This window comes from Ipomoea triloba, chromosome 4 (assembly GCF_003576645.1).
Source record: "Ipomoea triloba cultivar NCNSP0323 chromosome 4, ASM357664v1".
Taxonomy (NCBI): Eukaryota; Viridiplantae; Streptophyta; class Magnoliopsida; order Solanales; family Convolvulaceae; genus Ipomoea; species Ipomoea triloba.
In genome coordinates this window covers 30,344,175-30,355,553 of record NC_044919.1, presented here as the reverse complement: position 1 = coordinate 30,355,553, position 11,379 = coordinate 30,344,175, and the positions used below count along the sequence as shown (strand labels likewise).

The following is an 11,379-nucleotide window of genomic DNA, read 5'->3' as shown; positions in this document are numbered from 1 at the left end:
TCTAATTTATTAAACATTTAACATAGTTATTTAATTTAAATAATTAATATTGATTTTAATAGATTAATTTTAATGTGAAGTATCTTGCATCATTTATATATGCTAAGCACTTAGTGTATGATATACTCCGTATAATACTATCGATGTGGAGATTATAAATTTTCATGATTTTTCTGACTCCACCACCTCAGCTCAAAACCCCTAGCACAGTGCACACATACGTTACTAGCATTCTGATGTTCTTCTTCTTCTTCTTCCTTGCATGCGCCATACTCAATCGTTGTTCCATCTTTCTCTATCTCTCATTGTCGTTCTGACACTGTTTTTCTCGTTTCGTACATTATGCGTTTCGCATGATTGAGGATTATATTGCTAGGGTTTCTTGTTCGATTTGAATGTATGTTTGATCGACCGGCTAATCTAATGATCATCAGACGCCGTTCGCCGACGTTGCTAACCTCCAATGAACGAGTCGAGAAGGCGGCGGGCAGAAATCTGAACTCCCGTCTGTTTACCCTAGCGTTACTGTCGGCGATCTTCTCCGTTTTCTTCTGGTGCTTCCATTTCGCGATCGAGCGGAGCAATCACAATCGCGTAACTGAATCCGAATCAGATCGTTTAGCTTCCGTTTCTCCTGAGATTAAATTGCTCAGCTCTCCGGCGATTGATCGGCCGAAGGTGGGCGGTTTTGGATCGAGAAAGGTTAATCCTGGGAGCGGTGAATTGGATTCTGTGATTGATTCTGGGAAATTTCCTTTTATCAGGGCGTTGACGACGTCGTTAGAGAACAAGAGCGATCCGTGCGGCGGCCGGTATGTATATGTGCATAATCTTCCTCCCAGGTTCAATGAGGATATTCTGAAGGAGTGCGAGAAGCTTAGCCCCTGGACGGATATGTGTAAGTTCATGGCCAATGGCGGGCTGGGACCGCCATTGGAGAATGCGGGAGGAGTTTTATCGGAGACGGGATGGTACGCCACGGATCAGTTTGCACTGGAAGTGATCTTCAGGAATCGGATGAAAAAGTACGAGTGTTTAACGAACGATTCTTCTCTCGCGGCCGCCATTTTCGTGCCTTTCTTTGCAGGGCTCGAAGTTTCCAGGCATCTATGGGGGTACTACTGTAACGTTTTCTTATTTAAGTTATTAATTAAAGTAGGTTTGAATATTATGTGGTTGCCGTGCCAATGACCTTCTGGTCCAGTGACTGATCCCAAATGAAAAGTCAGGAGGCATTGACTCTTTGTGTTTCAGTAGGTTGAGAAAGTTGGTAGAACAGATACTACATTGTACCAGAGTTAATAATACTCAAAAATTATATGCTTACAGGTACAACATCTCTGTTAGAGATGCGGCTGCTCTTGATCTGGTGAAGTGGCTGGAGAAGACGCCGGAGTGGAGGATAATGGGAGGAAAGGATCACTTCCTGGTGGCCGGGAGGATAACGTGGGATTTCAGGCGGCTGACGGATCAGGAATCAGACTGGGGGAACAAGCTTCTGCTCTTGCCGGCTGCTAAGAACATGACCACTCTCGTGGTGGAATCCAGCCCCTGGAATTCAAACGATTTCGGGATTCCTTATCCCACATACTTCCATCCCTCCAAAGATTCCGAGGTGTTTTCCTGGCAAGACAGGATGAGGAAGAAGGAGAGAAAATGGCTGTTTTCTTTTGCTGGTGCTCCTCGTCCTGGAAACCCGAGATCAATCCGAGGCCACATAATTCAACAGTGCAGGAATTCCAAGGTTTGCAGGCTGTTCAAGTGCGATTATGGTGAAAGCAGCTGCCATTCTCCCGGCAACATAATGCAGATGTTTCAGGAATCAGTGTTCTGTCTGCAACCACAGGGGGATTCCTACACGAGAAGATCAGCCTTTGATGCAATGTTAGCAGGCTGCATACCCGTGTTCTTCCATCCAGGCTCTGCTTACATACAGTACACCTGGTATCTCCCCAGAAACCATTCATCATTCTCTGTGTTCATCCCCGAGCCCGATATCCGGAGGGGGAATGCCAGCATAGAGGAGAGGCTCAGCCAGGTCTCCCCTGAGCAGGTGGAGGGGATGAGGGAGGCGGTTATAGCCCTGATCCCGCGGCTGATCTATTCCGACCCCCGGGCCAGACTGGAGTCTGTTAAGGATGCATTTGATGTAGCAGTGCAGGGTGTGATTGATAAGGTGACAAAGCTGAGAAGGGACGTTGTTGCAGGGCGCGGAGATGAGCATTTTGTTGAGGAGTTGAGCTGGAAATATGCGTTGATGGAAGAAGGGCAGCATGACATTGGAGCCCATGAATGGGATCCATTTTTCTCACAATCAAAGGATTACAATGACAGTAGTGTTGCAGGTTCTGATAGTTCAGCGCAAGTGATCTAGAAATTAAGAACACGTTTAGGGTCTGGTTTATCTGTTTATGGACTGCAGATTCATGTGGATTATGGCAATTTCATGATGCTGCAATCAAATATCTGATGTTGTTACAGGTTTTCTTGTAAATTAAAGATGTCTGATGCTAGATCCATTCATATGTATGATCTTTGTTTCATTTTTTTTCCAACTAATAAGTTAGAGGAGTAATGTAACACATACTGTCTTGTCATCATCGGATTCTCTTTTCATGCCTTCTGTTTTTGTTGGATAGTGAAAGATGCTAAATTTATTATGTGAAAAAGTTATTTGCACACTTTGACATCAATAGCTTCCTTGTTGACTTATCGTTTGTATACATTTACTGTATGCTTCTACAGTGAGTTTTAATCATCTATTTACAAGTAATGCTACTTATCTCTCTAAAATTTCTTATATTTTTTAGGGAAAGGGGTCAAATAAACCCTCGAACTTTACCTAAAAATGCAATTAGGCCCCCAAACATTCAAAAGATTCAATTACACACACAAACTTGTTATTTTTGGGCATTTAAACCCATATGACCGGTTGTTCAAGGTGAACAACCGGTCATATTTTTCCGACGAACATTCTGGCCACCGGCGGCCGGAATGTTCATCCCCAACAACGGAGAAGACGAAAGTGTTCGTTTGGTTCGTCTTCTCCGGAACACTGGTTAACCAGTGAACCACACTGGTTTGTCTTCTCCGGAGAAGATGAACCAGTGTGGTTCACTGGTTCGTCTTCTCCACCGGAGAAGACGAACGGACAGTTCGTCTTCTCCACCGGAGAAGACAGACCGTACGTCTTCTCCGATGGAGAAGATGAACCAGTGTTCGTCAACGTGATGGCCATACCCAAAACCCACCATGACTCGTCTGAAAAAATCAGCCCACCGGAAGCAACCAAACATCAACTGGGGAGCATAAATGAGGTCGGCGGACAAAAGCCCACCAGAAAACAAGAAAAATTCGTTCTGCCGGATTTGAAGATATGTTCTGATGAAAAACGTGGACTTCCGGCAGCAAACCAATCTCCAAAATACAACTTTAAACACATAGGGATAATAAGAGAGGAAGTCACCGGAAAAATCCTTACCGGAGAAGATGATGAAATCCCCTTGCCGGAAAAATTTTGTTGGTCTCCTGTTTGACCCAACGAACCAGTGCCTTCTTCTTGAATGGTTGAACAATCCAAAGTCAGCAAGTGGGTCACCATTAGAAACCGGAGAAGACTAACAGTCTTCTCCGGAGAAGACGAACCAGTGTGGTTCGTCTTCTCCGATAGAGAAGATTGGGAAGACGAACAGTCTTCTCCATTGGAGAAGACGGTTGGGGATGAACATTCCGGCCGCCGGTAGCCGGAATGTTCGTCAGAAAAATATGACCGGTTGTTCACCTGGAACAACCGGTCATATGGATTTAAATGCCCCAAAATGATAAGTTTGTGTGTGTAATTGAACCTTTTGAATGTTTGAGGGGCTAATTGTACTTTTAGGTAAAGTTTGAGGGCCTATTTGACCCTTTTCCCTATTTTTTAATTGGACAAGTAAATTTACTTTTAATAATAATGGGGTCACCTAATTCATGAACACCCAATAATTATTCGCCGTATGAAGGATAATATAGGACAAATATTGACTGTACTTGGAGTATAACTCCATCTACCATAAGACTTAACACTCCATCTAACAAAAGACTCAACAACTCTAGACATGCTCAATCAGATATATAGGGCAACAAACGATAAAATTTGGAGGGGTATTCACATTGTAGGACAAATATTGACTGTACTTGGAGTATATCTCACTCCATCTAACATAATACTTAACACTCCATCTAACATAAGACTTAACACTCCATCAAACAAAAGACTCAACAAAACTAGACATGGTCAATCAGATATATAGGGCAAACAAACTTTTGCACAAAATAAATAGCAAATTATCGAGAACTCACTCCATCCCATAGAAGACCCAACAACACCAAACAAGCTCAATTAGGCATATTCATATATGGAGACAAACTTTGGTGCAGATTAGATGAATCATCATAATTCTCCTATTTTCTAAGACAATGTCAACCGGGTTGCTTAACATAGATTTTTTAATCTTTTACTTATATATTGTTCTTATCCTTTATAATATTCAATAAAAAAAAAGGATATATATATATATATATATATATATATATATATATATAGGGAAGAATTCAGATGCGGATATATCTTCTTGTGCGGTTGTGCGGTACTCATCTTAAGCATTAAAACGGCGTACCTTAAGTATACAAATCACACACCTTAAGCTAAAAACATAAACCACGCAGCTACAGTTTTTAAATGGTGCGGTGTACCTTTAGTTGAGAATACATTGCGCACTTTAAGTACGCAAACCGCTCACCTTAAGTATACAAGCCACGCACCTAAAGTTTTAAAATAACGCACATTAAGTTTCAACAACTCACGCACCTTAAGAAGGAAAAATCAAGCACCTTAAGCTTTAGGTTCACGCACCTTAAGAAGAAAAATCACGCACATTAAAAAGAAAATTACGCATCTAAAACCACCGAAAACACCCTACCGCACAGGAACTTAATAATATATATAGGATCGCGTTCAGGTGCGTACTGGCCGCCCAGGAGAGAACTGCGGACGAATCACAGCGCGCCACGTGTCCGAAATGTAGTTGCACATAACGTTATAACTAGGTGCACGTAATGTTATAACTAGATGCACATAGGTGCACCCAGGTGCATAAATGTTAACAAGGCAAATTACTTGCACCTGCAAGTGAAAATAGGTGCACACGTGCAAGTAAAATGTATTACAAGTACAAGTAAATTGTACAATGAGCATCAATACTAAGTGCACCTAATGTTATAACCAGGTGCACCTATTGCTATAACTAGGTGCACATAGGTTGCAACCAGGTGCATGAATGTTAACAAAGTAAATTACTTGCACAAGTGCAAATAAAATGTATTGCAGATGCAAGTAAAATGTATTACAGGTGCAAGTGAATTGTACAGTGAGCATCAATACTAGGTGCACCTAATGTTATAACTAGGTGCAACCTATGTTATAACTAGGTGCACCTAGGTTGCACCCAGGTGCATGAATATTAACAAAGTAAATTACTTGCATTTGTGAGTGAAAGTAATTGCAAAAATAGGTGCATGAATATTAATAAGGTAAATTACTTGCACTTGTAAGTGAAAATAGATGCGAAAATATGTGCACTTGTAAGTGAAACTAGGTGCACCAAAGTTCCAGTTATTTACGAAAATGCCACCGCGTCATTTTTTTAAAATTGCATCTGATTCGNATATATATATATATATATATATATATATATATATATAGGGAAGAATTCAGATGCGGATATATCTTCTTGTGCGGTTGTGCGGTACTCATCTTAAGCATTAAAACGGCGTACCTTAAGTATACAAATCACACACCTTAAGCTAAAAACATAAACCACGCAGCTACAGTTTTTAAATGGTGCGGTGTACCTTTAGTTGAGAATACATTGCGCACTTTAAGTACGCAAACCGCTCACCTTAAGTATACAAGCCACGCACCTAAAGTTTTAAAATAACGCACATTAAGTTTCAACAACTCACGCACCTTAAGAAGGAAAAATCAAGCACCTTAAGCTTTAGGTTCACGCACCTTAAGAAGAAAAATCACGCACATTAAAAAGAAAATTACGCATCTAAAACCACCGAAAACACCCTACCGCACAGGAACTTAATAATATATATAGGATCGCGTTCAGGTGCGTACTGGCCGCCCAGGAGAGAACTGCGGACGAATCACAGCGCGCCACGTGTCCGAAATGTAGTTGCACATAACGTTATAACTAGGTGCACGTAATGTTATAACTAGATGCACATAGGTGCACCCAGGTGCATAAATGTTAACAAGGCAAATTACTTGCACCTGCAAGTGAAAATAGGTGCACACGTGCAAGTAAAATGTATTACAAGTACAAGTAAATTGTACAATGAGCATCAATACTAAGTGCACCTAATGTTATAACCAGGTGCACCTATTGCTATAACTAGGTGCACATAGGTTGCAACCAGGTGCATGAATGTTAACAAAGTAAATTACTTGCACAAGTGCAAATAAAATGTATTGCAGATGCAAGTAAAATGTATTACAGGTGCAAGTGAATTGTACAGTGAGCATCAATACTAGGTGCACCTAATGTTATAACTAGGTGCAACCTATGTTATAACTAGGTGCACCTAGGTTGCACCCAGGTGCATGAATATTAACAAAGTAAATTACTTGCATTTGTGAGTGAAAGTAATTGCAAAAATAGGTGCATGAATATTAATAAGGTAAATTACTTGCACTTGTAAGTGAAAATAGATGCGAAAATATGTGCACTTGTAAGTGAAACTAGGTGCACCAAAGTTCCAGTTATTTACGAAAATGCCACCGCGTCATTTTTTTAAAATTGCATCTGATTCGTTGATCTGGACACGTGGACGGCTGTGGAGCGTTCTCATTTCCTACCTAGGCGAGAGTTCGCACCAGAGTGCACCCTATATATATATATATATATATATATATATATATATATATATATATATATATATATATATATTAATCAGCTACATGTAATTTATTAACATCACATATTAATTAGGTTAAGACAAATTATTGATCTGAAACAAGAATTATTCAATAAAATTTGGGACAACTAACATTACCCTAAAGTTATAACTCCGTGTAAGCAAAGTATTAGGTTTAGCCCTGAACCTGGAAGAAGCTCTTTGAGGGAGCCAGCCATGGCGTGACTGAAATAAATGCTGAAATGTGAGGGAATGAAGAGCAGCAGACACAACACAAGCCGCACGTGCAGTGTGGCTCATGCACATAAATGCAAAATTCCTTGTTTTTTCGAAGCTGATGAAATGAAGCAAACAGTTAATTTGAGGATTATTTTTTTATTTTTTATTTTTATGGATTCCAACGGCTATATATGTTTTGAAAGCAGGGAAGACTCATCTCTGCTGTATAATAAACGCGGCGAAAACATCCCGTGAAACCTCGGACACCATGGCAGCTCCCCTGCAGATGAAGAAAGAGGAACAACAACAAAACCCATTGGGTTTTCGATCTTCAATTTCTCGATCACAAATGATACTCGTGATGAAGAGCTCTTGGATTTCACGAGTTTCTTCTTTCTCCCCAGCTTCTGTTTTGAATTCCCAGAATCGCCTTCAAATACCCACAATCATCATGCTTGCTTCCTCGTCCCAAGTTTCTTCTTTCCACCTTTTCTTTGAGCTTTTTGTGTGCTTCAATGGAGTCCCAAACCCGAACCAAATTCCTTTTAGCCATTCTTTTTCTCTGCTTTGTTCCTCACAGCTCTCAGGATTTACAGACCTACATTGTTCAGCTCCACCCCAACGGAATTTCAAGATCGCCGTTCGGGTCCAGGGCTCACTGGCACCTTTCGGTTCTTGACAGAGCCGTTTCTTCATCCGAAGATTCCGCGGCTTCTCGTCTCTTGTACTCTTACGGTTCCGCCATGGAAGGCTTCTCTGCTCAGCTCTCTGAAGCTGAGATTGAGGTGTTGAGGAATTCTGTTGATGTAATAGCGATAAAACCGGACAGAAAGATTGAGGTTCAGACTACTTATTCTTACAAGTTTCTGGGATTGAGTGTTACAGAGGGAGCTTGGGTGAAGTCTAGGTTTGGGCGGGGGACGATAATCGGGTTATTGGACACCGGCGTTTGGCCGGAGAGTCCGAGCTTTGACGATGCCGGAATGCCGCCGCCACCGGAGAAATGGAAGGGAGTGTGCCAGGAAGGGCAGGGATTTAACTCCTCAAGCTGCAACAGGAAACTGATTGGCGCCAGATTCTTCAGCAAGGGCCACGTGGCGGCTTCCCCGTCTTATTCGCCGCATTTAGTGGAGGAGTACATTTCGCCGCGGGACTCCCACGGCCACGGCACGCACACGGCGTCCACCGCCGCCGGCTCGCCGGTGTCCACGGCGAGCGTGCTGGGAAACGCGGCGGGAGAAGCGCGTGGAATGGCCCCGAGCGCCCACGTCGCCATTTACAAAGTGTGCTGGTACAACGGTTGTTACAGCTCCGATATTCTCGCCGCGATGGACGCCGCGATTGTGGACGGAGTCGACGTCCTCTCCCTCTCCCTCGGCGGCTTCCCTGTCCCCATCTTCGAAGACACCATCGCCATCGGCAGCTTCCGCGCGACGGAGCACGGCATAGCCGTGGTGGCCGCCGCCGGGAACAACGGCCCGGTTGCAAGCTCAGTTTCGAACGAATCTCCATGGATTAACACCGTCGGCGCCAGCACCCTCGACAGGCGATTCCCAGGAATCGTTCATCTCGGAAATGGCAAATTCCTCTACGGGGAATCACTGTTTCCAGGAAAGGCAATTCCAGGATCCCAGAAAAAATTCGATCTTGTTTATGTAACAGGTAATACTTACATACTCACACTCAGTGTTGTAAAAATCAGTCTAGGCGGCTCTTTAGGTGCCCCTAGGTTAAGGTGAACATTTTAGTGGTCCGACCAACTAGGAGCCGAGTTGGGCGCCTAACTCGGTGCCTAACATGGTTAAGTCAGTACCCAATTCGACTGAATCAGCACTCAACTCGGGCCCGTGTTTTTTGTCCGTTCGGCTACTCCTCTCACCATCTAATATATGCAGTTAACTAGTTTGGAAATTATAACAGTCTAACAACTCCTAGTCGATTGAAAAAAGTGGAGATGGTATACTTAGATTACTCGACTGCTAAGCACTAGTTGGGTGGAAAGTATATTCCATTTTTGATTCATTTGGTTTTTCTTTTTCCATTAAAATTAAGAGAAATAGCGGGAGTTTTACTTTTTTGGAGTACACTTATCAGTTTTGTTATGTAACAGGTGGGAATAGTGGCAGTGAGTTCTGTCTAAGAGGTTCTCTGCCCAAAACCTTAGTCCGGGGAAAAATGGTGGTTTGTGACAGAGGGATCAATGGGAGAGCAGAAAAAGGTGAAATTGTTAAAGAAGCTGGTGGGATTGCAATGATCTTAGCCAATACAGCTTTGAACCTGGAAGAGGATTCAGTAGATGTGCATTTGTTGCCAGCAACATTGATCGGTTTCGACGAATCCATAACCCTTAAAAGCTACATAAACTCCACCAGAAAGCCGAGAGCCAGGATCATATTTGCAGGAACAAGAATTGGGAAATCCAGGGCACCAGCAGTGGCACAGTTTTCATCCAGGGGGCCAAGTTTTACTGATCCTGCAGTTCTCAAGCCTGATGTGATTGCCCCAGGGGTGAATATCATTGCAGCCTGGCCTCAAAACTTAGGCCCCAGCGGCCTTCCGGAGGATCCCAGAAGGGTAAACTTCACAGTCATGTCAGGTGAGTCATTATAAATCATTGTTTTTGTTTTTTTGTTGTGGCGAGAAAAATTTACAGTTATTATCTGAGGGGTGTGGAAGGTGTAAATTCTGTATTGTGACCCTAGTCAACAAAAGACCATAAAGAGGTAAATCATTATAGTTTTCTTATAGTTAACCGGCTCAAACTAAGAATACCAATAGATTGTTCACAATATTGGAGTTGAACTTGTAACCTTGTGGTAATCAGTAAACAATCCCTATAAATCTCGGGTGTCCTATTTATCATTGCTTTTTTTGGATGATGAGTGAAACTCGTAGCCATTATTTAAAGATGTGCACTAAATAAATTTTGACTTTTACAACAGACGCAGATTGGTACAATCTGCGTCTGTTGTATAATAGACGCAAAATGGTCTGTATGCATACGCAAATAGCTAATTTTGTACTAGTGTGTGACCCTTAGTTTGCTAGTAAATGATCAGAAGGAGGTAAACCAGTCTAAATTGTTCGTAACTAACTAGTTCAAATCAAGAAAGTCAATATGTCACTTTGGTTAGGGGTTTCAATTTGTAACCTTGTGATTACCCCGTCAACAGTTTAGTCTGACCAATTTGGTCGGAGTTGTCCCATTTATCATTGCTTTCTGTTCATAGGACTAAGGCATTTTCACCTCAACAGGTACTTCCATGGCATGCCCTCATGTCAGCGGATTGGCAGCGCTGTTGCGCGCTGCGCATCCAGAATGGTCTCCCGCTGCTATAAAATCAGCACTCGTGACAACTGCAGACACAACAGACCACCAAGGAAAACCAATCATGGATGGGGACAAGGCTGCAGATGTTTTTGCCATGGGAGCAGGGCATGTAAACCCTGGAAAGGCCATAGACCCTGGGCTCATATATGACATCCACACAGATGACTACATCACCCATCTCTGCTCTCTGGGCTACACAACCTCAGAGATCCTCAGCATCACACACAAGAACATCAGCTGTCGCGAAACCCTGCGCAAAAACCGAGGGTTCAGCCTGAATTACCCCTCCATTTCCATAACTTTCAGGCCTGGAATGACCAGAAAGATAATCACCAGGGTTGTGACCAATGTAGGGGCTCCTGGTTCCACTTACACAGCTAAAGTTGTGGCACCTGAGGGGGTTAAAGTCAGGGTTAAACCGCAACGCCTGAAGTTCAAACGGGCGAACCAGAGCCTGAAATATGCAGTGTGGTTCACATCAAGGCAGAAATTTGGGAAGCAAATGAGTAGGAGCTTTGCAGAGGGGCAGTTGACATGGGTGAACACCTGTAATGGAGTTCAGAGAGTGAGAAGCCCAATTTCAGTGACATGGGTGTCAAAGAAAAGAAATGGAAGTTGAATGGTTGTTGGGTCAGACAACCTTAATTGTTGATCCATATTTGATTTCATCTTATATATATATTGCAGTTGACATTGTCAGCTCAGATCAGTGGCAGAATTTCCATAACTATGAATTATATTTTAGGTTTAATTTATATTAGAATGCTTTTGATGATGAAATGGATTCATTTTATGTCAATAAAAATGCAGCTTATTTGAATGATTGGAGTGTGAGACAGCTATTACTATGAAGGTTCATATAC

The 11,379-nt window shown here is 42.5% G+C and overlaps 2 protein-coding genes across 2 annotated transcripts; both read left to right on the top strand.

Annotated features, from left to right (window-relative positions):
• Window positions 1–260: 260 nt before the first annotated feature.
• Window positions 261–2,584, top strand: LOC116015083 (xyloglucan galactosyltransferase MUR3). Its single transcript, XM_031255083.1, has 2 exons — window positions 261–1,115; window positions 1,330–2,584. The coding sequence occupies exons 1-2, from the start codon at window positions 400–402 to the stop codon at window positions 2,372–2,374; spliced, it is 1,761 nt and encodes a 586-aa protein (XP_031110943.1). The 5' UTR covers window positions 261–399; the 3' UTR covers window positions 2,375–2,584.
• A 4,846-nt stretch (window positions 2,585–7,430) lies between these two features.
• LOC116015082 (subtilisin-like protease SBT1.2) lies at window positions 7,431–11,336 on the top strand. The gene is made up of 3 exons (XM_031255082.1): window positions 7,431–8,847; window positions 9,296–9,781; window positions 10,441–11,336. Exons 1-3 carry the CDS (start codon window positions 7,701–7,703, stop codon window positions 11,133–11,135), a joined length of 2,328 nt encoding a protein of 775 aa, XP_031110942.1. The 5' UTR covers window positions 7,431–7,700; the 3' UTR covers window positions 11,136–11,336.
• Window positions 11,337–11,379: the final 43 nt, after the last annotated feature.

Coding starts and splice junctions, on each gene's coding strand:
- LOC116015083 (XM_031255083.1), top strand. CDS start 400: ATGTTTGATCGACCGGCTAATCTAATGATCATCAGACGCCGTTCGCCG. Junction 1,116..1,329: donor GTTTCCAGGCATCTATGGGG/GTACTACTGTAA, acceptor ATATGCTTACAG/GTACAACATCTCTGTTAGAG.
- LOC116015082 (XM_031255082.1), top strand. CDS start 7,701: ATGGAGTCCCAAACCCGAACCAAATTCCTTTTAGCCATTCTTTTTCTC. Junction 8,848..9,295: donor CGATCTTGTTTATGTAACAG/GTAATACTTACA, acceptor GTTATGTAACAG/GTGGGAATAGTGGCAGTGAG. Junction 9,782..10,440: donor AAACTTCACAGTCATGTCAG/GTGAGTCATTAT, acceptor TCACCTCAACAG/GTACTTCCATGGCATGCCCT.